A 26,124-nucleotide genomic window follows, 5' to 3' on the forward strand; every position below is an offset into this window, starting at 1 on the left:
AGGAGAGGATGGTCCAGCTGTTGGAGCTCGCAGGGAGTGCACAGCAGCCCCATCCTTCCTCTGATGCCAACTTGCTAACGTGTCCCTGGGATGCAACTTGAGTGTCAAATACTAAGGGGCCTTTTCACAACTAACTCACATTGAAACGGGCATAAATTTCTAAGCACTGCAGCAAACAGGCCCAAAGGCCCTTCTCTTGCAGAGACAGCAGTGCTTTGCTACCTTATAGTGTTGCTTGGAACAAGATACTAAATCTAATCGGGGGTGGAGAGGCACAGCTTACTGTGCAGAATTTTTCTTCCTTCCTCCGATATTGTTGCTTGATTGCACTTCTCTTAGTCTCCTATATGCTGAAACTCCAGCTGCAAAGCATCAAGGCAGCTTAGCATTTTGTGTATGTTATCCTGCATAGATGCACAGCTATTCTTCAAGCTTTCACTTTGATCCACCCTACTGAGAGGTCCTCCCTCTCCAGTCAGGCCAATGAAACTGATATTGTACATCACATACCACTTCAGTCAACAATATCCCTCATAAATGTTAAAAGAAAAAAATCATGGTAAGAAAGCTCTAGAATTCGCTTTCTATTCATACCCCATTTCCTTAACTGGATGTGTTTTTTCCTGGCATAAATCACCATTAAGTTTATCCAAGCTCTTGCTGACAGAGCTTTATTTTACTTGCAGACTGAGCACATTAGATACAGAAGTACTGCAGACTTTCCAGCACGTCATTTCTCTTCTGGAGCAAAGCCAGCTTTTTTGGAGATAAGTGAACATCCTGCTCATGATAAAAGATAATATGAACTACTAAGAGCTCCCAAAATAAACTGCTCTGAAAATGCTGTTACTGCAGACAGCTGAAAAGAATCAAATGCTTGATGCTTGGTACCAAGAGGCGGTCATTACCTGTGGGAACATATCAAGGAGGTATGCAATCATCTCCAGCGCAGACTCCCTTCCAGTTTCATACTCATAACTGTGAGGAAACGGTTAACAGTTAGGGCTGGGTTAACACTCTATAAAGTCGCTAACAATTTACAAGAATGGCCAATGCTACTGACACACACTGGCAGGGATCTTTTTACAACAGCTCCTTAACCTGGTCTGATACTGAGGAGAAGAGAAGCAAGCAGGCTACTCAGCTCCATCTGCTAGAGACTGGGCACATGGAGGCAGGGAGGGCAAAAAGGGCTCCAGTGAACCTGGGTCAGCACAACAGCACTGTGCTATGGTGCTGGGGGGCACAGGAAACCACTGTCACCTTGAGCAAAGGAGGGGTTGTGCTTGGAAGGAGGTTTCAGGAACACTGCTCCAGCTGAACTGGTGCAGTAGGCCTCAACTGTGCCTGCAACTGCAGTTGAGACCATTGCCAAGGGACAGCAGTCAGATAAATGCACTTTCCCTTACTCTTTCTGGATTTTCTAGTTCACCTGGTTCACAAGCAGTGCAGCTGGTTAAACGCTAAGTAAACAACAGCACCTTTGCTTGCATAGATAAACAGCAACAAAACCAGCTGTGAAACAGGGAAGAGATAATTGCTTTATTTCTCAAACATCCACCTCTGAAAAAGGGGAAGTGTTTTATAGGTAGGAAAATCAAGACTGCATCCACACCCACTCCTCCTCATGAACAGCACACAAGAAGGCTACTGAAGTCATATATAAAGCAACAGGGTTCTGTACTGAGAGAAAGAGATGTGGGGAATATAAACTCACTCCAGCTGCGCGAGCATGAAATCCAAATTGGGTTTCAGCTTGTCACCAAGGGGGTAGTCCAGAATATATTTCAAGTAAATCTTGAAAACAAAACAAAACAACAGAAAGGGGTTACCAAGAAACACTTGGAAAAGCACGTAAGGAGGTTACAAGGAAAATCCAGTTATGGAGCAGTACGTTTACGAGAATAAACCCTTCCTTCTGCACGTGCCAGTTCTTATTCCACAAGGGATCAGCTGCTCTCAAGCTCCAATCCTGGAACAGGTTCTACAGGCGTTTGACAACTGCCAGATCAGACTTCAGAGTATTACTGTGACTTGCCCAGCCATCTGCTGATAGAAATTCAGCATCCTTCAAAATCCATCTAATAACTATGGAAAAGCTCTACTTGGCTGTGCACAGCTCCTGCTTTTCAATGTTTGAAATGAAGCAACCAATTCCATCTTTTGGTTGCTCTCAGCTTAGAAAGAAGGAAGTAGTGGTGGGAAGGAACTGTGGTTTGTAGCAAACTTTCTTCTGCTAGGACACAGTAAAGGCATGATTCTTGGTTACGTGGGCCTAAAAGCCTTCGAAGGAGGAACTGTGTCACTGCTGTTGAGCAGCTCACTGAAGGTATACCCATGGCAAGCAGTTTCACTACAGGCAAGCAGTCTGCAGTTCTGCTACGGATCAGTCACAAGCAGTAAAACCAGCCAGATAACAAGGGGACAAGGATTAGGAAGATGGAGAAACAGGGCTGGGGATTCAGTCGAGCTAAAGCCCATCTATGTGAGAGCTGCAATGGCCACATTAAACCCTCTAGCCTGTTAAGACTGCTGTAAGTAAAGTAACAGGAGAGACTTCTCTTTCTACCCACCTGCCTGCACTGGACTCGCACCGGCTCACTCTGGCCCGTGATGGCCAGCTGGGCAACCTTCTGCATCACATCGTCGATTTCAGGGACAATCAGCTTCCTGGATAAAATAGCCTGAAAATGTGACAGCACAGTTGGAGTCATGTAATTTTGTTTGCATGGCGTGACATACAGCATTATAACCTGGGACTACACTGGTATCAGGTGATACAACAACACTGACTTTTGCACATCTTCAAACGTAGCCAGAGGGACTTTAAAAAAAAAATAAAAAATAAAAACACACACACAAAAGGTAAAAAAGGTGGCTTGCAAATCCATATCTGCTTCTTCTGGAGGACACAGAATATCTGGTCTAATGGTTATGGACGTGAATTCTTTAGCAAAAACATTCTGCCACCCAAATGCATGCTCATACACACCACGTATATAAAAAAGCCTCCCAAACAACTTTAAACAGTCACTACAACTCAAACAGGAAACATTTTTTCTTCCTCTATAACAGAGAACTTTAATGGCATTCTGTGGCCTGTTCCTAACAAGATCTTATAAACTTCCATCAAAAGCTAAAATCCCTACCATTCCAGTGGCTCACAAAACCCGTACACTTGTTCCACAGAAATACCTTGAGAAGGCCAAAGGCTGTGGCTTGGCGTGATGAATCATAGATGTCCTCTTCAGCAAAGCCCAGCAACACTTGGAGCTGTTTGCTTGTTATATGGCTCTTTGCATTCTTCACAAGTATTGTTACAGACTGCAAAATCAAATTGCACATTGTCAGTACACACACAGTGCCATAAAATATACGCCCACCTCAAAATCTGACTCTATTTATAAGACTTGGGTTTGAAAGGACAAACTGGTGCTCTGAAACATGCAGCCAACACTGTTCTCATCATTTTGATTTCAGCTGGCAATTTTGAGACAAAAAATGAATACAAGGAAATACACATATTCAGTCCTTGAAATGAGTGGGGATGCTCACAGACATGAGCCATGACACAGGAACGCAGACAGGAAGAGAAAAAATCATATTGGCACTAGGACTCAGCATGAATTACTCAGTTTCCCCTATGATAATGAAGCTGTAATTAATTCAGGAATGCATTTAGAAGACATCTCAAGGAAGACAGTGCACAGAGTAACAGTAGTTATCACTACTATTAATTGCTCTCTTCCCTTGTCTCACTTCAGGTATGAGGGTTCAGTCCAATGAATCATGTTAAAAGCAAGCTACTCAGGCACAAAACTGGTATCTCTCAGAAGACAGGGTGGTAATGTGACACTCTTAAAGGGAATAAAGAAGGCAAATATGCTTCTATAAAACACTGGAGCACAGCTCCAGAGGGGTAACTTTCTATAACTCTGGACTTGGGAAAGAATCAGAGCAAGAATACATTTCCCACTTCCTTGGAGTCTCCAGACAAACTTTCCAGGACCAGTTGAAGGAAGGATCTGCAGTGGAAAAAGTCTCATTCTACAGAGTTAATCCTAAAGTAGAAGTGAGCAGACCTGGCTCTGACTTACTTTGAAACAGTTCACAACCAAGTGGAAATTTTGGCCTTTGGCTACTCCTGTCTTGGCAAATTCTTTCAGCAAGAGGAAAAGCTGCTTGATTAGTGATTCCAGATTCGTATTGACAGAAGGTAACGGGAACTTTAAAATCCATACTAAGGACTGCAGAGCACCAGTTATCACCTGTAAGAAAGAGTCAAAGGTCAGCATGTGGGTACAATGGCACTGAAAGAACACTTCTCTCTGCTTACACATGTTGTCACTTCTCTCTTTGCTTACAAACAATCTGCAACTGTGGTAAAAGGGAATTAGCTATCTTTCAAAACATTCTTATGCAAAAACAAAGGGGTTTTCAGTTCTAAGAATGCTATCTGCCACTCCCTAATTCTCTAACTGATTTTACTAGGTAAAGGCATTAACACAGTGCTGATTCACAGCAGATGGCAGGAAGTCTTCTGAAGCAGAGGTACCTTCAAGGCACAGAAGTTGCTCTGGCAAAATCCCAGGTCACCTGAAAGCCCTGCTCCGGGTATCTCATGGTGTCTGATGCATGTCTTCCATTCCCAGGAAACATGGGCTTTAATATTTTCCCTCCTAATGCTTACTCAAACCCTAGGAGGCCATCTGTGGTGTTGGGAATAAAGATTTTAAGAGTTGGATCAAAGGAAACCATGGCTGTGACAATACTGTTCTGTGCAGCCACAGGACCTCATGAAGCTCCTCACAGATGGTCTGCAAAGTACTTGTATGAACATGCTCCAGGAGAACTTGCCCACACTTCAGCTAGCAGCACTAGGGGCAAAGCATTCAGTCCTCCATCAGTCACAATCCCTCCTCCCCGTTGGGATATCGTCCTTGACTTGTTTAACTGTACACCTGTGAAATCAGGTTTGAAAATGGGATGCCTTTCTCTGCTCTTGCAGATCAACTGCAACACGACGTTTGGGGGCAGGACCCTTCTTAGCAGAAGAGACAGACTCCAGCCAGAACTGTACCTTGACATCCATGGATTTCAGGCAGTTTATGAGCAGCTGAACAAAGGGGTCTAACATTTCCAAAACATGCTCGTCCGAAGAATTTATTTTGGACCTCTTCAGGCTCATGTGTAGCAGCTGGCACAGAAAACACAGGACATTCATCTCAGACAGGGACTCAAATAACTCAAGTAAAGTCCCACATTGCTTTGGGTTATAGTAGAATTTAGGCCATATCCCATTAAAATATCTGCAACAGGCTAAGCACTTTTTATAGCTCTCTAAGAGGCATCAGTGGAGTTACCATAGGCAAAACAAAATTAAGACAAGTGGCTGCGTTTTTATACAACGTATCGAATACCTTCTTTTGGATACTCTTAACAAAAATTTGAATCTCAAAGCTTTCTCTTTGTATTTGAGGAAATCCTTACCCTAAGTCCTGAATCAACCAAGATAAGCATGTTTGTCCTTCTGCTGATGGGTGCTTTCTGCCCTCCTCTCGTAGGAGTGGGTGGGAGCAGCAGGCAGCTTTCTGGTTGCAGCCGAGGATCTGGAGGAGGGACAACTTTTGTTCTGAAAAACAGCGTACAGCAAAGGTGAAAATTCAGATTTCCACCCTCTCCACAACAAGCTTGCTGTTGGGAGCAGAAAGAGCTGGACTGTGCTCAGCTGCTACCCACAGAGCAAGTAAAAGCAGATCTGTGAACACAGTGAACTGAACTGAATTTGAGAGCAACGTGACAGACGGGACACTCAGACTTGAGAGCAACGTCACTATTACAGAGATAACAGATGCACATTGATTTGTGTAACTTCTCCAGTTTTTTCTGCTCAGCCAACAAGACAGAACCTTGGTAATTCCTTCAAGCAAATATGTTCACTGCATGATTTACCAATGATTTACTGAATTTTCTGATAGCTTTTAAAAACTGCTACGGGAAGTCTGCAAACAACTGTCAGATCCTAGTGCAAGCCAGCCTACGTTAACACAGGGGAAAGGCAAGATGCCCAAACCTGTTTTGAGCAGTGACACCACCAAATGGAGAGGAAATCTGATGGTTCTACTGCCTGAAGCGATGAAGTGACAGGCCAGAGTTTCTCTTGTCCCTGACACCATGAAAATGTCCGAGGCCTCAATCACCTTTTATATGCTAGTTTGTAGCTCCGTCCTGACACCATCACCTGTACCTACATCCAAACATTTACATCCTCTTGCCAGGTGGTAAAAGAACCTTACTCAAGACCATGAGCACTTGCAAGAACAGACTTCCATTAGTTCAGGAAGTGATAACTTCCATTTCTAAGCTCTCTCCCTGCCCTCTGGCAGCCCAAATAATTAGCTTACATCAAAAACAAAGGGCACATGAAAAGAAGGAGACCCTCACACATTTGATTTGTTGGATTTGAGAGCTGTCATTTCTGCAAGCAAACCTCCAAGCCATTAACAGAGTAGCTGGGTAGACTGGAACTTACTTTGCCTTTTCAGTAAGTAGAGGCAAGTTTTCACTGATGAGACCATGACTGAGGAGGAGGAGATATTCTGCATTCATGTCTGAGTTGAAGATCAGCCCTGCCATGATGTGACGCAGTGTCTCATGCACCTTCCGAACTATCTTCAGGCTTGTAGTGCTCTCCAGAATCTACAGAGGCAGCAACATGAGAGTCAGGAGGGGCAGTGGTCTGCCACCTGTATTCAGAAATAATAGGAAAAGCCAGAGCAACTCCCCTACTACCTGCTGCCTAAAGCCCCAAGCTCTCCTATCGCATCAGCTCTGCCCCAGCATCCCTCCTTTTTTCTCTCCAGCCTCTTCTTAGACTCCAGACAGTTCACCTGTCACCCCCGAGACACACCAGAGCTCATGACCAAACAGGGCTCCATTTCTGCATGGGTTTGCACCCCACTCAAAAAATTGCATCTCTGTAAAGGCAATTATTCCACACAGAGTCTTAACGCATTTTGGTGACATTTCCTTCATGTGCAAGGGATCCAGTCACAGAGTATCCTTGCAAGTCTTTGAAGCCTCAGAGTAAACAGCATTAACAAAAGTTGGCAGAAGAAGACAGGGAGCACACACAGTGGGATGTTTCCCCTTCTAGTGGGGGAAAGCTTCCCACAATACCACTGATGCCCTAGACATCATTTTATGAGCTGGGTGCATACTGCCTTTCACAAGAAAAACGGGGAGCCATAGTGAGATTATGTAGGTAATGTCACAGTAGTCACTTGGAGGCTTTAGAGTTTCTTCTAGACCATACAGAACTGAGAGTACTCAAAGGAAAGCAAGACTCTGGCTGCCTTTTCTTACCTCTTTCAGTGGCAGAATCAATTTTGTCACCTGGCCCTTTCCTATGTACTTTCCAAGAATTTCATAGGAATCATAACTCTTGTTCTTGCGTGCTTCCATGACCTTGGAGACAATTCCCTTCACTTCCTTCTCTTCAGCTACATCCCCAAACAGCTCCTGGTTGAAAATCTTCAGAAAGCAGCCAACAGAAATCAATGAGAGGAGCAAAAAACAGAGCCAGATTTTCCCAGTAACAGCACAACCATGCTATTTTTCTCCAACTTCAGAAAGCCCCGTTCTCCAGGTTGCCCATGAATCATGCCCATCTTTCCTCTGTCAATACAAGAGGCACCAGGCTGAGCACACCAGATGGGGAAGCTGTTTTCACACCCTTCTGTGGCACTGTGATACAAGAACTGGGATTCCAGTCAGACCAAGACATGCAAATAAACCCTTTTCTGGGTGGCCAGCTGAGATCCATGGACTGCACTGACTAGATATGTTTACTATTGCTCAGCCACCTAAACCACTGGGAAACACAGTTAAGTGTCTTAATCTTGAACCAACCTCCCTCCCAAGATGCAGGGCTCAGGAAACAGTCCCAGAGTCTCTTCCCTTTGCTGTACAAGCACAATCAGCCCTGTTTGCCACCAAGTCTGAGGCAATCTACGCACAACCTTCTCCTGCCTCCTTCTCCCCCATGCATTTCATGATGATGTTTCCTTCAGTCTTGAATAGCTTTTACCTCAATCAGGATATCTAGGCAGGGGTCCAAATCGCCAGCACTCAGCCTGGTAGTAAGGCCCTTCAGTAACAGGTTCACACTGAAAGTCAGCACGTGGAGCTAGAGATAAAGAGAACAGATCATGTTTCCAATCCCCTGCATGGACTTCTTAACTTATATTCTTCTTATATTCTTACTGGATAGGCAGACTCCCATAGCAAAGACATCACAACTCACACACTACAACTGATCTCTTGCTATAGGAAAAAAATACTGGGAGGATAGGAATCCTCATATAGGCAGCAGGAAAAGGACCCCTGTTCCTCCACACGCTGGCAGAGGGCAGGAATCTCCTCTTTCTCCAGTGCTCTTACTGCTATTTTTAGGCTGTGATAATCAGTGCTTTCACTGTTACAGTAGCTAGAAGCTCCCACTGTGTTAATTCATATCAGAAATTATTCTTACCACAAACCACCATGGAAAGAAGAAAGGTGAATTAATAGTTAGGGCCTCGGCTCTGGATCTAGGAAGCAAGACTTCAATTAGCATCAGTGTATGCTGCCTGTATAGTCCCTGTGGCAACTCACCTCAAACGTTGCTTGGCCCTAATGAAAAGATTCCCAATAATTTTATTGGCACAAGAAATTTATTCTTCACCTCAGTATCTCAACTCTTCACTAGGAAAATGGAGATCCTCTTTTCTTCCCTGCATAGACTAACAGTTCTTTGGGTACAGACCCTCAGTTAACGTGTGTTTGCATACTGCTTGGAATAACAAAGACTGATGCAGGCACTAGAAGTAGTATTTAGTAGTATAATACCAAGCTATTCTCCCGGTGCAAAACAATTTCAGTAACAATTTCCCTTTGGTTTCTCCTTGTAACACATGAAAAAACCAACCAAACAACAACAACAACATACCAACAAACCTACAAAGAGCAAAAGACGAAGAATTTCAGCATTACCTGGTACCCATGGACAAGAGTAGACTGCATCTCTTTTAAAATGTACATAAAGTACTGCACTCCTAACACTTCCATGATTTTAGTGAGGGTGTTACGGGCAACATCCCGGATCTCCTGAAATCTGTTCCTCAGAAACGAGCAGACCTTCAGCAGGATGCTGGAAACACAGATGGACAGTTTAGTTTGCTCCCAAACACAGAACTAATTACATTGCTAGGCAAGGAGGGTGCTTTCAGGGATGTTTTTACAAGCACAGACATGCTTCAAGCCAACCCCACAGGCTTCGTAGTCACATACCCATCGTCCTTCAAGAGACTTTCGAGACTGTCTTTTCCTTCTGTATGCGACTCTTTCACTAGCTCTGCTACCCCTACCTCCACACTCTGCTTCATAGCTCTGTGTTTATTTAAGGATTTACCAAGTCTCTTTCAAACTTAACTTTACAGTAATCAAATGCAAAGGGGAATGTAACTAGGAAAATGTGCTTCCAAAAAAAAGTATTTAATGCCTGTCAGGAGGCCCCTCCTGGATTTAGCCATGTGCATAACGACAGCTTAAGAAAGGTACCTGCACTCAATCCCAGCGAAATGAATGGTATTCAAGGAGATCCTCTGGGACCTACCTTGGCAGGTTGGCTTCCATCACTTCTTGGGGAAGACACTGCATCACCCTGACCATTGCAAAAGCTAAAGGAACACGAACTACCTCATCGTCGTTCACAACGTTGGATTTCACAAGCTTGTGTTCCTCATCTCTTTTAACCTTTTTAAGACAAAGCAAGAGACAATGCACTTTTAATATAAAAAAGTGTAATGAACAGACATTTAAACAGTCCAGCTTTAAAAAGTCCTGCTTTTTCTCAGCAAACCCTGAGAAGAGGCTGATATGGTAAGGTGCTGTCCACTGCTAACTACAGGAAAAAAACAGACAGCTAAAGGACAGGCAAGACGAATCCCTGCATTTTCAATACAGAAGCTAAGTTGGGTGCTAGCAAGTAGCCAAGAACTGTTCAAGAGGCTGCACTAAATGAGCTGTTTCACGCCCACACTGACCAGAGGGTTGGTCAGCAATCTTGATGACAAATAGGATGAAGCCTCTTTCATTCTTTCAGGCAGTCTCTCTCCAGTTGTCTTTTTTTTTTTTTTTTTTTTTAATGTGTTGCATTTTAACAGGGCTCTTTCCAGTACCACTTCAACCCTCACAGTAGCAGCTCAGGCCTGCGAACTGCCTTTCCAATGTCAGCTCCTTACCTTTGCAACAATACACCTGTGCAATTTAGGCAAGATGTTGACTACAACTGTATCTTGAATATGTTTGATCAAACACTCCAGCTCTTCTTTATTTCGGGGTAAGAAAGAAACGGGTTTGGCCACTTGCTCAGTGTCTTCAGCTGTCTCAGCTGCCTGTTCAGGCTGGACCAGCGCAGGTTCTTTTGGCTCCTCAGGGATATTCTCCCCTTTGTTTTCCTCAACCCTCTCCTCTTCCTCTTCACTCTGTTCCAGTTCCATGGCTTCTTCACCCTCCACCACTGGCTCAATATCCATGTCAGCAGCTTCTGTCAAGTAATTGTCAAAAATCACAGGTAAATACAGGAGGCCAAAAAATCAAGCCCTCAAAGCAGACTGCTGTGATGGCTTTGACCTGAACAGAGCTCTACCTACCATCAGTAACAGCAAACAATCAGTAAACATTGAGTTGTTTTACTGGGTAGAGAAGCTCTGTCACGCTGGTTTCTGATACTCACCCCTCAGGGCTAGGCTTAAAGCAAAGAGTAGGTTGTTCTTTGGCTGAACTCCAGTAACAGTTTAACAAAGGTCAATGCCCTTGAACCTTAGGGAAGTATCATTCCCTTACCTTTGGTCATTTCACAAGGGAAGAGGTATTGACAAGCACAGCTGTGCGATATCCTCCTCCTTGCTCAGAATATGCCAAAGGCCACAGGACAGATAACCACAATGGTGGACAAGTCAAAGATGTAATTTCTTCCCATGAAACCACAGGGTAAGCAGGGCCACAAAGCATGTTGCTCAAGCTGCAAATAACAATTAGAGTGGCCAAGAGCAAGGACAAAAATGTTGCAGCAACCATATGGGTATGTGCAGACCGTGGAGAACCTCCTAGATTAGCACAAACCCAGTCTGGGCTGGTTTGGCTTATGGAGGCCTAGGATAGAGAGGTGATGAGGAGGTGATTCCCCTCACCTCTCCTCACTGTGTCAGCACATAGGAGGTCAGTCTGCACTGCTCCTGAGAAGCGAAGTTAAAACTAGTTTTCCAACATGCACATTTAAAAAAGCTGGGAGCAGCTGACCTCAAAAGTAAAAAAATGCCAATTAGCTGCATTTCAAGCAATTAAAGGGAGTGTTTCTATAACCAGCAGCAGAAAGCTCACCGTGGTTCTCAATGGTCACAAGCTGTTTTTCAAGCGTTTCATGGTCAAAGTGAAAGGCTTCCAGAACTGTCTCTAACAAGCTGCAGAAGAAACACACACAGAGAGATTAGCTCTCCCCACAAGGAGAGGCTGCATAGAATTACACAACAGAAAGTCTTAAAAACACATTTAAAAAAATTTCAGACTCAGTGACAGTGAGGCTTGAAGAGGTTTATCCTGAAATAACTCATTGGGAAATAGAAACTGGCTGCTTTTCAGCTAGATGCATTCTGTGGCCTAGCTCACTGTGAAACCTCACAGACAGTGGTGCTGGAGCAATGGAGGTATCCCAGGAGCAGGTACAACCAAGCAGGAGCAGAAACTGCTAATGCTCACATGCACACAGTGGGACACAGCATGAGAAAGCAACAACCTGTTAATCCTTTACAGCTCAGTCACACTCAATTGCAAAGCTGTGTCCACTTTCATTTGCATAAGCACACCCCAAGGTGGGCAATCTGTTATGTCTGTGAAGAGGTTAAATTTCATGTGATGTTCCTTAAGATGCTGAATTTTGCTTTAGTCTTTGTAGGAACCTAGAGCAGCGTTGTTCACAGTACCCACCTGACTCCCAACTTCAGATTGATCTGCCCCGTTTGCAGGACATGGATGAAATGCTTTAAGTGGTACAAGTACGCTGACCATGACAGATGTCGACAGACAGCTCCAACAACTTCAACAGAGGCTGTTACCATATTTTCATGCTGCCCAAAAAGCAGAAATAGAGTTGCTGTTAGCATTCACGCATTCTAAAGTATATTCAACTCAAAGAAACAAGAGCCAGAAGAAGTAACTTCTGTCTAGTGGGGATGGTAGATACTCAGCTCTTCTGGGTCACCTCCCAGGTTAAAAATAAAAAAAAAAAAAAATAAATCACAGCTCACAAAGCAGATTTCCAGGTATTTATTACTGCCTCAGTTACTAGGTACAGCCTGTGCTCCCTACCACACATATTCTGCTGTCAGACAGTGACTAATCAAACAATTGAACATGATGAGAAAAGTTTGGAGACAGAGGGGAAAAAATAAACTGATTACAAAAATGCAAACTAATATAACCCCAAGTCAAACACACACACACAAAACCCCCACACAAAAAACTCCAACCCACTAACAGTACACTACAAGAAAAGTGAAAATATTAACATCAAATCAAATTTAAAAGCCTACCTTAAGCATTTTTTCACTAAAAATGGCAGTAGTAGCATAAGGCATGATGTAGTTCTGCAGGGATTTGGAAGACAGCACAAGTTTTTTTTCAGTCAGCTGCTTAGCCAGTTTCCTCAGTGCTCGTGCCCTCCTGTGGATCTGAGCCAAACACAAAAGACAGTGAATGAGGTGGCCCTTGAGTCACAGCTAGCACAAGGAAGCACATACATGAAGGTGGCTCAATTTGAAGTAATGACAAACACAGTACGGTCATTTCCAAGGACAGGACATGGCCTTTTCATTCATGTTTGGGTCTTCACTAGCTTTTTGCTTCAATAAATATTCCAACTCTGTGAGATATTTCACTGTGAATTCACAGGCATAAGAATGACGTATTTTCAGGTATCAGACAAGAGAGGCAACTGATACAAGATGAGAAGGCCTGACAAGTTACAAGAAGAGAATTTAGATTCAGCATATAACTACAAATTCACCAAATGCTCTGATTTCTGGAAGCAGAAGAAATGCTGTATTTTCATTCTACAACAAGAAAAAACAGGTACCCAAACTTTATGTAGCATTTATATTTCAAAGACCTGGGAATAGAGGAGTGCTGCAGAGCCTCCATACAGACAACAGCATGGAACAAGCTAGGAAAAAAAAGAAAAAAACACACAAAAAACCCCTGCTCTCTGCTATGTCATCTTCAGGATCCTCAGAACACTACTATTGTCTGTGTGTTGGATCACACATGGGTTGTAAGGTGGAGATGCCTACTCAATGAGATGAACAATCACTTAAAATGAAAGCACTTTTTAAAGCTAAAGTAGGAAGACAAAAACAGAGCAGCTAAATTAAGAAAACAAAATATTTATAGATAGAAATACTAAGGAATTGTGACTTTGATTCACAATCACCCATGTGACCTCAATGACCACAACCCTTTTTATTTTTTAATGACATCTAATGATATATGGGTTCAGTTCTTTAGAGACACAGCAAAGGTGATTTGGAAAACATTACTCCACAGTAAAATGCTTTTACTTTGGTAAGGAGAGAGAGGCATTATGGAATGAATGTGTGTTGCCTTTTACCTGCATATGTTTCATATTCTCAAAGAAGTCCATGTCAGGATCATGGCGGTTGGTTAGCTGGACCAAGTCCCGGAATTCAGGATTTGCTGGGAATGTTTGAATGAGGCAGGAAAGCAATGACGTGTAGTCCTGCTGGACGTTCTGCAAATAGCAAGCAGTGAAGGTTCAGCACTCCTTGGCAAGGCAGCTACACACTCCTCAGATCAGCTATACGATCACTTACAAAGCGTTTCAGGCCAACAGATCCTATTCTTTGGTATCAGCAAATACACCTGTATTTTGGACTGCACATAAATTAAAGTCTCCCCTCCAAAGAATGAGCTATATCTGAGAAAAGCTAAACAACAGCAAAGAAACACACAACAGCAGAGTTCTACAAGATTTTTGTAAGATTTCAAATGAAGGGTAATTTTGATTACAGTGGGCACCTGCATTTCTTTGTGTCTGTTGCTAGGATAAAGACTCATCTATAAAAAGTCTCAGATGCCCTGGTGTCCTGAAGACAGCTGGAGCTGTGATCAGGTAACGGTGCCTTACCTCAGTCTTACTCTTCAGCCCCCTTCTCACAGACTCCAGGAGAGTGTGCTGGATCAGCTCCTTGTAGTCGTCTTCCGTATGGTTGATTTCTGCCAGGCGGTGGATAAAACTGGTCAAGCAAAGGCTTGCGTTGTCACTAAGAGCCATATCCCCTAGCTGAGTGGATGAAGAAATAGTACAGCATGAGTCTGGAGATGACACCTTTTTCTCCTCGAAAGACTGGACTGAACTGTACCACTGTACACAGCATAACAAAGCCTGCAGTGATTCAACAATTCTACCAACTCAAAAACCTTCCTGTACAAGTTCTACTTCTGAACTAATGCCCTCTTTTCCAAACAGGAAAAATCCTTTTAGACTCATCAGCAAGCCCACACAACCAGAACACATGGCAACAAAAACAAAAGCAGCTTGTCATGACTGTAATATGCCTTTTGTACAGCACAAATTGATCAGACAATTCCAGGCCACCTGTTGATAGACAGGTGCACTGCATTTGGTTTAGCCTTCTTGCTGCAGTGTATTTGCCCTTTAGGACAAACGGGAAAAGGCAAGTGGAAGAAACTTAAAGACAGGTGTTTGTGAGAAGACACATGCTCTCTGAACGTTTTGCAGTGTCAAATAAACGGTCGATGGAGTGAATTTGGAAGTTAGATTCATTATGGAAACGCGATGCACAAAGAGGAAGAAGGAACATTTAGCCAACCTGGATAGTATAGAAGCAGTTGTGCATAACGGGGATCAGGAAGTTGATATCCACTGCTTGCATTTCTTTGATGTGGGCTGTGATTGACTGGAATGCTGACAGACGTACATCAAAGTTGATATCATCAAGATGCCGTTGATCAAAGGCATTTAGCTAAGAGAGAAACAAGTCATTCATGAAAAAGGCTAGAAATGCTACAACACAATGTTGAGGAAAACAGTGAGCAAAAAACTTGGACATACCTTAACAACATCAGTAATGTATTTCAATCCACTGTCCAAATCAGATAAAGTCTAAAAAGGAACATAAAAGAAAATAGTTTAACTGTTATAGTTTTTAGAAACTTGGAGGACTGAGACTTTGAGACTTTACTTTTTTTTTTTTTTAATCTCAAGTGGTTGAAGTGACAGTATCAGTCCTGTTACAAGCTTAGTAAGAGCCATTTTGCCATCGCTGTCTTTATTCTGTAAGTAGGAAATATGCGTGTCTTAGTTTCCTAAGTTTCTAAATATCTACATTGAGGGTTTGCTGGATTTTCCTACTGAAAAAAAAAGTTATATAAGTCACTTCAAAGAAGTATAAAACAGCCTGACTAATAAAAATATGTGAGAGAAGAATAAAAATTAAAATCAGCTTCAGGCTGCTGAAAGCCAGTGTGCTTTATTTGGCTTCTCTTATACAACAGAACCCTGGAAATGCTCACATCAACAAGGCTACAAGCCAAAAGTTTTACAAGTCTTCTCACAGTTTGTTAGTGTGTAACATATGCAACTCTGTTAGTTCACTTCCACTTAACAGATGATAGAGACTAAAAAGGTTTTTAAGCTCATGTACAATAAGGATAAATCCTGGTATTTATTCTGTTCTTGCTCTGTTAAAACAAGGAAAAAATGCACAGAAAGACATATAAAAATGCAATACCTGAAATACCAAGCACAACTTCTGTCGAGACAGTTTGTTCTGGATGACAGAAAAAAGCTTTGCCAGAGGTTTGAGAAAGCTTGCAGGGTTTGAGCAATGTCTCAGCAAGTTCTGCACTGTTTCCAGAATGTCAATCTCTGCATCCTGAAAGAAACGGATAGCTGTCAATAACTACCAAAACCTCACGAGATTACTTGGGATATTTCCTTGGGAAGTATTTCAAGACAGAGAGTGAACTTAACCTCTTTGCTGTATTTTAGTCAGATCACAGATACTGAATGAGAGCAAAAAATTAGGAGAACATATTCAATGCAATCATCACATCAAGCACAGTAAGAGAGGAGTGCTATCGCAATGAAAACTTCCTTTTTGTCTTTCCTCAGATGACTCAAAGATCAGAAAAACTAACAGAGCCTTAAAAAGCAGTCTTTCTTTAATCTGTTAAATGAACATTAACAGTACCATCTACTCGTATGATCTCCCTGAATGGTAATTATATATGGTTCCCTAATGATTCACAAATTTATAAGATTGTCTGTGAACAACTAAATGACCACTTGCAAAGCAGAAACTACAGCCTAGCAGTTCTTTCTACAACCCCAAAACCTCTCGTTGAGTATCTGCGCTATCATTTAATGAAAAACAAGACCCAAACCTTGATCCAAGGATCCAGGCAAATCAGGCTGAAAAAATCAATACATTCATTCCTATTAGATGGGACTGTATGTTTGAAAACAAAGTTGGGCAGAGAGGAAAACAGGACCCCAGGCTACAGAGTCTACCACTATCCTCAGTGCTTGATTTAATTAACAGTTTGCAAAAGCTTAAACCATGAAGAGCTCTGCATGCCCGAAGAATTTAGGATTTTATAGAAGTTTCAGTTTTGAGATACACTTCTGTACTCATAGGTGGGCTCCTTAACAGTCGAAGGAGATTGGAATGGAAAGAGGAGATATGACAACAGATTAATAGTGCTGTACAATGTTTGCCTTTTATCCCGCAACAGACCAACAAAGCACTGCCCATTAAACAGCATGCACTACATTCACATATACTCATATTCTGTCCATATGCTGTGCCTTAGAATTTGGGGTGCATGAAGTACAAGTTAAAGAGCGATTACTTCAAAAATTGCAAGGAATTAGGTGAATTGACTACAGCAGCAAAGGAAGTAAACATTGTATAAACACTTCTGCAAACCTTCCCCAGAAAAAGGGGAAACAATCAGCCTGGGCATAGGCATTCCTGACAAGCATCCAGTGACCTGAACACTTCAACACACAATGACAGGGTGCTGAGTGGACTACGAACACATGAAGACTTGATTTCAGGCTAATCATGAGAAATTGCATGTAACCAATACGCCTTAACCACACCTTAAACAAATCTACTTTAGTAAATCAAAAATGCATTTTCAATGTTGAGGGGGGGAAGTCATTTATACTTACTTGTTCCATGTTACTCTGGTGAAGGAAAGGGAGAAGGAGGCTCACAAGCACTGAATTCTGACTCTTCTCTTGTATAAATTTGCTGATCCTGCATGATAAGACAATGTAATTTACTGTTTTCTATCAGTCCAGTCACCAGTATAAAAAACTCAGTCAGCACTGCTGTTGTTATCATGGGGTTTTGTCAGCCCATCCATCTGCATCCAGGCTAACAGTCTTCTCTACAAAAATCATGATATCAGCCCTAGTATTCAGACTGCAGTCTCTTCTGTACCTTTTCCTATACCAAGAGGTACTGGTTTTGAGTACCAGCAACAGAAACAGCTAGAATCGATTTCTGAAAACTGTTCCATTCGGTCATCAGCAACTTCCAAGGTCAATGATAGATGCAGGTATTTTCAAATGCTGTAAATCTAAAGTTTCAGACAATGTTTCTAATTTGCAGCCTATTATGAAAAGCCTCTTTCTTCTTCCCTCTTTCCAACCCTTCAAGTGTTTTGATCTCTAAAAAATCACTTACTTGGAAAGTATATTCAGCTCTTTGCTGACTTGAGCTCTGTACTTCTTCTTTTTCACTTTCTCCACATTTAACATCGTTTTGCTGAAGTACTGAAGTATGGCAGGAACATGAGGCAGAACCAAACGGCAACCTAGGCTAAGGGTCTCTGTAAAGGATACAACAGTTAGCAGCACTCACCTTTGTGTTGCAAGCAACAAAACAAGCTCTGTGCAACAGAAAGGATATTCAGCCCTATGCAAACAACTGAGGAACTACAAACAAAGGAGGTTTCACCAGTGGAAGAAAAATCAGTGGGAATTATGAATGTCCAGGGCCGCTAGGAACATGCACTGATACTTGCTGAGAACAAGTTTAATGTGTCTGAGCTAGGACCAAATAAGAGAAAATAAAAGCTCTCCTCATAGGTTTCAGTTACAGCCCTAGAAGGTGCAGGCTTATCAAAAAAGTACCAAGGAGGTTCCTCAAAGATACTAACTGCCTCCTAAAACGGCTGTGGTCCTTACAGATGCAGTTTTCTCCATGCTCAGGACCCTGATGCTCAAATGTGAATCTCACCTGACATGAGACAAGTAGAACTTTACACTTCTTGAGCATGTCAAAACGAATTTGTACAGTGATTTTTCCACGCTCTCCTTCCCTGTATTCTCACTCAGGGCAAAGACAACCTCATCATGATCTAACACCTCCTTCCAAAGCATCCAACAGGCCTCTTACAACTCTCATACGTGCATACCTTCCGTCACTTCTCCAGTGTCCATGACAACACAGTCAGTCACATTCAAACTGGAAACCTGCTCCGTGGGTTCAAAATTGGGGCTGTTGAGAAGGCTATCAGCTATGTCCATCACAAGATTGGATGTTGCCTCAGACAGATTCTTGGCTGACAGCACAGCAAACACATTTGACAGTATGTCACACTCTGGACGTTCTGGATGCTGCTTGGCCAGCAACAGGAAATATCTGAGAGGAAGATTATAAAAACGTTTTGCTGAAAATTAAAGTATCAAGCTTTATAGTTATTTTGTACAAAGAGTCAAAGTCATATAAAACAGATAATGACTGTCTTTTACTTCAAACAGGGAAAAACCATAAACATCACAGAAACAGTGTCATGAATAGAAAGAATGCAGCTTGAGGTCATCAAGTCCCTTCTTGTGCTTCAAGATAGCATCAACTAAACTTAGCCCTTTCTCCAGAGATGTTTGTCCAAGTCTCCTGTTAGAGTCTGCTCCTATCCCAATAATCCAATACATTTTTATTTTTTTAACATAAGTTTGTGTGCAAGTTCTTTATCATTACAAATGACAGGTCTTAAAACACATGCTGGATACTTCAGAAAAGGAAAAGCAGGAAGGCAGTGGAAAATGTAAAAATCACTCAAGACAGCAGAGACAGAATTTCTCAGTGTCTACTTCAAAAAAAGCTCTCTTACAATTTTTAGTCTCAGAATCTGCCACAGATTCTGTGCTGAACTTGCCTACATTCTTTCATAGAACAGAAGGAAACGGGATGAAAAAACACAAATGAAATCATCTTGCAAAACTGCTCCCTCCTCTCTCCACATGCACCCCTCTTCCCAAGACTCAAATAAGAGTCATTGGTCAAGACACAGACATATTCTAAGAAGTCACCTCTTCCTCACCCATGAGCTGAGTTTAGACTATGTATCTGTTTGGTTCATACACAAGAAAAGCAGCCCACTAAAAATAGTGTAATTGGCATAAATTGCAAAGCTTCAGAACTGCATCTGGACTGCTATCTAAAGAGTAACAGCTCACTGGAAAAAGAAAAGATATGTTTTGACACAATTATTCATAACTTGTTAAGAGCTTTTTTTTTTTTTTTTTTTTTTTAGTTTTCTGTTTGCTTTTACAATAATTTTGTATACTCAAGAAAGTACTTGTGCATCTTTGTGAGAGTACTTACCTGGGATTCTTACTCCAGGTGTGAATGAGTTTCAGCAGAAAAGTCGGAGAATACTGACTCTCTGAAGCCAACCTGCAAACCTAGAGGAGACAAAAATCAGACACCAGTGCAACCCAAGCAGGTAAAGCCACTTAAAAACCTAATTTTTAACGAAGACCCCACTACAGTCTATAGTCTCTCTTTTTTAGAAAGCACATTTTTCACTGTTTTTCAATATTTCTGGTCTCACTGTTAGGTTATCTTACTCCATATTTATACGCTACTGCAGCTACCATTTTTGTCCTCCCTTCAAAAGTGACTCCCCATAGAGCCTCACATTTGCCACAGAGACCTGGCCACCTCTCCTGATTATGCCTACGAGATCTCAGCCACGACACCCAAGACTTGTTCCTCCCGTGCTTCCTGGGCCCTGACCACAGCACCTGCAATTCCAGCATCTATTCTGTGTCCCCATAGCCTCGCTGCTATGGAATCACCCTCCTTGCTCTGGGAGAAGCTCATGCACTGCACTGCACCCAGGGAATGGGATCTTCTAACTAGGCAGAACTTTTCTGAACAATGCACAAAGAAGCTTAAATTGCAAATCCAATCTTGCAGGATTGCTGCTATGCAGCTACTAATATTGAGCCTCTGCAGCAAAATCCTGCAGTATGAAAAACAGCAAACTCCAGTTTCCAGCACAGCTGGCTTAAAACTCGTCCTTCCTACGAGTTTCTATACACGTCAGTTCTACAGCCCTACAGCCTTAAAGCACCCAAATCAGACGATTCTTCTGCCAAAATCAAATCTTCATGGAGTTCACTGGCAAAAATTCCCTCTAGAGGGAGCTTCTGGATCATTCTCCAGTCCAAACTCCAGAACCAGTGCTGTCTTTTTGACACCTATCAGGAAAACAGGAATTCTAACTATGTAACAACAATTCTACCTCCTGTTCAGATTTACTCAGCACTTCCAAACACAACGCTCCCTTAATTCTTTAAGTGCTTTGCTGATTCAAAGCCTGAAACACATGATTGTATTGCCCTGGGACAGAAGTAAATCACCTGTGTGGCACCCTGGCCTTGCTACACTGGGATAGTGGACAGTAATAAAGGACTCCACGAACAAACCAGGAGCATACAAGCAGCTGTTGCTCTGCCCAGTGAATACAGAGCTATATGAACTGCCTGACGTGACCAGCACAATTTCATTACCAGTACAGCGCATTCTCTCTTTCTCTCTCCCCCTCTCTCCCTCTCTCTCTCTCTCTCCCTCTCTCTCTCTCTCTCCCCCAATAGTGCATTTTCCCAACCAAGATGTGATCTGAATTTCTCTGGTGAAGGCCACAGTCCTGTGCTCTGTCACTGTGCTCATATTGGGACTCCTGGCAGGCAGGCAGAATGCACAACCCACTGACAGACCATGCTGTGGTCTTTCCTTTCCTGCAGCAGCAAAGTCTACCTACTTTTGTTTATGCAACCTCCTGCCACAGGGGGGGTTCTATCTGAAATAACTTTCAGATAGAAAAGCAGCAAAGTGTACCTAGCAGTGACCTAGAAGTACTATTTTGCTACTGTGAAGCATCCAGGGAAGAAGTTTGCTTCTGTGGTTAAAGAACAGATCCATCCATTTTATTCAGATGAATTTGTTTGGACTTTAGCCAGTGACTTTATTATTCCAGGACTAATCAGACATGAGCCACAAAGCTGGCTTTCCACACACACATCAGAATACCAGCAAATGAGAGCTGGAGTTCTCTGAATGGTACAGGTTACATACAATGGATTGGAAGAAGAAGAAACACGTTACCTGAGGCCATACCACTGCATGGAAAATTGCATCAATCTCCTCCACACTAAAGCTGTAGGTCTCATAATCAGAAAAAAACTCCACCACAAGCTTGAGTCCAAGTCGTCTCAAATTCTTCAGTGGATTAATCAACCGAGGTTGGACCTGTGAAAACAAACAAAACAGTAAGACCTCTGCAGAACAACCACTAACCACTTGCTCTGAAATTAGATACAGAAATTCACTGGCCACAGATACAACCTTTACTTGAACTATCAAAATATTCTGGTTTCTCCTCTAACTTTTGCACCGTAACAGTATACTTGTGTACTCACAGGTGACACGTATTGTTCTAAAAGGTGCCTATCCCTGCAATGAGTCAGTTACAGAGAACTCCTTCAGCTAACGAAAATCCACATTGACTGCTTTGAAGTACCATCTGCACATTTTTTGGACACACTGCAGAAAGATACAAACCAGCTGCATTTCCAGCCCTGACACTTAAACTTACACAGGTAAGGACCTAAATCAGCTCTCAAAAGAGAAGTTGTACTTCTCACACTGACATCTGCTAGGAAGAAAAGAACTCAACAGACAGAGAGGAGGAGGAGGAAGAGAGAAGGTAAGAATATGAAACACTCCAACAGAGCAGGACAGACTACAGCATTTGGTTACAGGGGGATGCTTCACGTTCCATGTAGCACCCACATTCCTACACTTCCTTGGGGAAAATGTTTAGATTAGGAAATCAGCCATACAGCTAATCACTAAGTTATTCATGCACTGCTGCATTCTCTTCTCCTTGGGGAGAAGAGTCTATTATGACTTGAGTGACCTAAATTACTCCCATACTGTGCAATGCAGCTTACAGCACAAACACATGAGATAACTCAAGACTCCTGTCTCAGAAACAACAGACCCACATCAGAGCAAATAAAGGCCATTGTCTGAGACTGGAGCTACATCTTGGGATCCTCAGGGTCTCCATTATGTATCCGCCACACATAATTAACATACATCTCTCTTATTTTGCAAAACAGCTCTGGTGTCAAAGCCTCACTGAAAGACACCAGGATTTTTGCATTTGATGTGAATATGAGTTTCCAAAGACACCACCATCTACCATGCAATACACTGCTACACTACCTCTGCACCCAAAATCACACATCAAAAAACAAAGAGGAGATGGTGCATAAGGAACCAAAGATGCCCTTGCCTGGGACCTCCCCTGCTGTGCTGAAGTATAGTAATGTAATGCTGTGGAAACAGCTTCCGAACAGCCCATGAGCTGCTTTCAAGGGCCAAACACCTACAGGAACAGGTGCAGAAACCTGCATCTACTTTTATGCAGAAAGCACAAACCAGGCTGCTATTGCTAATGGTGACCAAGCAATGTAATTTGGAGTCTCCCACAGCTCAGTTGCCAGAAGAGCAGTCCTCTGAGACGAAGACTTTGAGAGGACAAAGAAACTCATTACAGAACACAATCGGTAGGAAACGTGAAATGAATAACTTAGCTTAAAACTGTTGAAGTAGATGTTTAACTCTTGAGGCATTATCAGTCTGCAATAAATTATTCTCAAACCCCCAAGAATGTCATCTAATTATTAGCCAAGATAAACGGATTTCTTACTCTTCCTTGAGCTTGTAACATCTTATGGACTAATGAAGTGCTAAATTAAGTTCAGCTAAATGATAAACTGTCACTCCTCGAGTTACAAAATGGTGACAGGTTTACTGTAGTAACCCAGGCAAAACGTGCGTATCCCAGCAATGAATGAAGCAGTTCTTAAAACTCTTTTCCCAGTTTAAAACATGTAGGCACATGCAATCTGTTTTTTAAGTAGGATGCTGCTGTCCTACAGAATTACCCATTCCCTTCATACTGAAGACCAGTTAAGGTTTTGTGCAGCTTGCAGGCAGCTATGGGACCTTGGATGCTACCTGACTGCAACAGCTTGCTTTGTTTGCTGGATTGTTTTTGAGACAAGCAATGCTCTTGGATGCTCACAGACAGGTCCTGGCAAGAACACATGGGCATGGTGACAAAACATTAATTACCTAACATCCCTTGTTCAGTCTATCCTTTTGTAATTCCTTTCAACACTGCAGTGATGATGATGACTGTGCAGTTTGCTTGTTTCTCACCTAATATATGATCAGGCTCTGCAGGACCAGACTTGAGCATTGAAGACTATTTGCATTGAAGCCTGGCAAAGACACGAGTTTTAGGAAGGCATGAAAGCCTGGCTCAATGTCATAGCTTCCAAACAACTGGCAACAAAGCCCCCTACAATAGCAGGGCCTCCACAAGATGCTGCGCAGTGCTTAAAGAGCTAGCAGGCAACTCCAAGCCTCTGTATCTTCCTAACACAGTTAAAGTCTTACTGGTGTGGGAAGGAGCTCAGTGCTCTCTGTGGTGCTCTCCTGGGCACAGGGCAGCAATAAAACAACACGTCTCTTCTTTAGTTGCAGCCAATCTTTAACAGATTAGTTTCCTCACCTGTTTCTTACTGCACGCACAGCCACCACACACCAAGGGAAGAAACATTCCCAGAGCTCTGCCAGTACCTGGCTGAGACCCAAACTGTGACAGTGGATTGGCATGACTGCTCCTGATGCAGAGCTGGATGTGCTTCTATTGTGCTGAAAGCATGGCTGGCAGCCACGTTCTCCCTGTGCCCCATGACAGAAGACATTCACTCTGGATAATCACTGTGATCACCCACAATGCTGAGCTCTCCTTGCATCTGGCAACACAACAAAGCACCTCAAAGACAAGCTTTACTTTAAAGTCTCCAGGCAAGAAACTGGAAATCCTCTCCTCTCCCTGCTCCAATGGTCTATCCTTGCAACTAAGAAACTACATCTTTAAGGCCATTTCAACCTCCAGCCGTAAGATTCTCTTACGTCCTTACAACAAATCATTTACCTTTTCCTCATGCCCGCCCTTCCTTCCACAGGTAGCAACCTCCAAATCTCTCGCTTCTCTAACTCAAACAAGAACGCACTCCAAAGCATGTTCTTAAAGACATTAACTCTGCCTGCACTGTCTGAGCCCTCTATCACTTTCAGACAAATATCACTGGCCTCTATTTTGACTGACATTTAACTGCTAAGCTTCACTTCATGCAAGCGTTGAACTTATTTTTATCAGAATCGATGAAGGTGTGTGTACAACCGCAGGCTAAGGGAAAGGAACTTCATTTACATGTTTGTATGCATATACATATGCATGCATATACTATATATCATACCTTCTCTCTTTGCTGGAGGATGCAGGATACCACTGCTGTCATGCACAGCATAATCTGTAGAATTTCAGGTAGGTACTGACTGATCAGATGTCCCATGTTTTTCAATACAACTTCGAGACCATTGAAGAGGCTATGCTGACGTCCAAGAGGCAGGACTTTAGCTAAATCCAGCTCTGACATGCTTCGAAGCACTGCAGTCTGGCAAGGCCCTGTGACAGAAAAAGGGACAGCAACTTAGAGAAGCACCGTAAAGACGCAAAATAATTTACAATAAAAAACGGTGTCACCTGGCCCTAAATTACAGTTCCTCAATTCAGCTATTTAAATAAAGACAGCTCCAGGTATCCATCCATCTCTCACTGCCTCAGTATCAGAGCACTTTACAACCTCTGTTTGCTGCCATCACATCACTGCAGCCTAGTGCTCAGCAGCACGTTACATGAGAAGGACAGCACGGAGGCTGCCAGTATCCTACAATACCAGTAATTGCTCATTCCTGGTCTGCTATAGCTTACGTGCACAGCTGTGGCAAGTCATTCAGTTTTTCTGACCTGAGATCCGTAAAAGATAACAATTTTGCTTCACAAGTAAAACCTCAGGGAAATCCCCGTTCTTATCAGAAGTCTACTTTCATCCTTTCATCCTTCCAAGGAAACCATTTGAGACAAACTGAAGCATGTAACAGTACTAAGTGTATTTATCCTCCTATAGGTCAGAATGTACTATATGCTCACAATCTCCTGCCTGTACCTACCATTACTGAATTGCTTCACAGCTTCGAAGAGCAGATCCAAGAACATCCGTATCTCTTCTGGCAGGGAGCCAGCAAGAAATCGCAGAACGATTGACATGCGAGTGCCTGCTGAAGACTTGCCCTGCGTTTTACTGCCCGTTTTGTTTCTCATCCTGCCATAGAGAATTCTTCAAGAGACAAAAAGAGGTTGTATTAGCTTTCAGCAAGCTCTCTGTTTCCTAGCCTGCAGGAGAAACTGGATTTGGTTTAAAAATTTTGACTATCATGAACAAAACAAGCAGAAATTCCCCCTCCAAAGTCTCCTCTGAATTTCTACACAGTGCTTAGAAACATCGCAGTGAAAGACCAGCTTCTGCTTCACCTACAGAAGCTTTGCTGGAGACTTCAGGTATAAAATTAGACTACCTGCAGGCTAGCTTGAGGACAGCTACTGCTGAAGAAGGAATCTGCACAATCTGCATTACTCTATCTTAGTAAGAATAAATGACAATATTCAGTGAATTGAAATGTCTCACAGTTCTCTCTAAGCCTTAGAAGAAACAATATTTACCAAAATGCTGTTTTTAAAGAAAACAAAGCCATA

At 42.6% G+C, this 26,124-nt stretch overlaps 1 protein-coding gene across 1 annotated transcript in view; it reads right to left on the reverse strand.

Annotated features, from left to right (window-relative positions):
* UTP20 (UTP20 small subunit processome component) overlaps positions 1–26,124 on the reverse strand; it is a 63,579-nt gene that overhangs the window by 8,760 nt on the left and 28,695 nt on the right. Inside the window, exons 26-53 of the mRNA XM_083821201.1 lie at positions 25,542–25,708; positions 24,788–24,996; positions 21,552–21,695; positions 19,764–19,843; positions 18,571–18,797; positions 17,838–17,982; positions 17,318–17,405; positions 15,870–16,013; positions 15,191–15,241; positions 14,949–15,101; positions 14,243–14,398; positions 13,706–13,846; positions 12,633–12,770; positions 12,028–12,167; positions 11,425–11,504; positions 10,284–10,588; positions 9,656–9,795; positions 9,034–9,190; positions 8,090–8,188; positions 7,366–7,533; positions 6,533–6,699; positions 5,491–5,632; positions 5,081–5,197; positions 4,098–4,268; positions 3,196–3,324; positions 2,574–2,684; positions 1,718–1,797; positions 909–978 (exon numbers count right to left, since the gene is read on the reverse strand). Coding sequence (XP_083677327.1) covers positions 909–978; positions 1,718–1,797; positions 2,574–2,684; positions 3,196–3,324; positions 4,098–4,268; positions 5,081–5,197; positions 5,491–5,632; positions 6,533–6,699; positions 7,366–7,533; positions 8,090–8,188; positions 9,034–9,190; positions 9,656–9,795; positions 10,284–10,588; positions 11,425–11,504; positions 12,028–12,167; positions 12,633–12,770; positions 13,706–13,846; positions 14,243–14,398; positions 14,949–15,101; positions 15,191–15,241; positions 15,870–16,013; positions 17,318–17,405; positions 17,838–17,982; positions 18,571–18,797; positions 19,764–19,843; positions 21,552–21,695; positions 24,788–24,996; positions 25,542–25,708 — 3,919 coding nt within the window. The remainder of the gene's footprint in view (positions 1–908; positions 979–1,717; positions 1,798–2,573; positions 2,685–3,195; positions 3,325–4,097; positions 4,269–5,080; positions 5,198–5,490; positions 5,633–6,532; positions 6,700–7,365; positions 7,534–8,089; positions 8,189–9,033; positions 9,191–9,655; positions 9,796–10,283; positions 10,589–11,424; positions 11,505–12,027; positions 12,168–12,632; positions 12,771–13,705; positions 13,847–14,242; positions 14,399–14,948; positions 15,102–15,190; positions 15,242–15,869; positions 16,014–17,317; positions 17,406–17,837; positions 17,983–18,570; positions 18,798–19,763; positions 19,844–21,551; positions 21,696–24,787; positions 24,997–25,541; positions 25,709–26,124) is intronic.

This window comes from Anser anser (assembly GCF_964211835.1).
Source record: "Anser anser genome assembly, chromosome: 1".
Classification (NCBI taxonomy): domain Eukaryota; kingdom Metazoa; phylum Chordata; class Aves; order Anseriformes; family Anatidae; genus Anser; species Anser anser.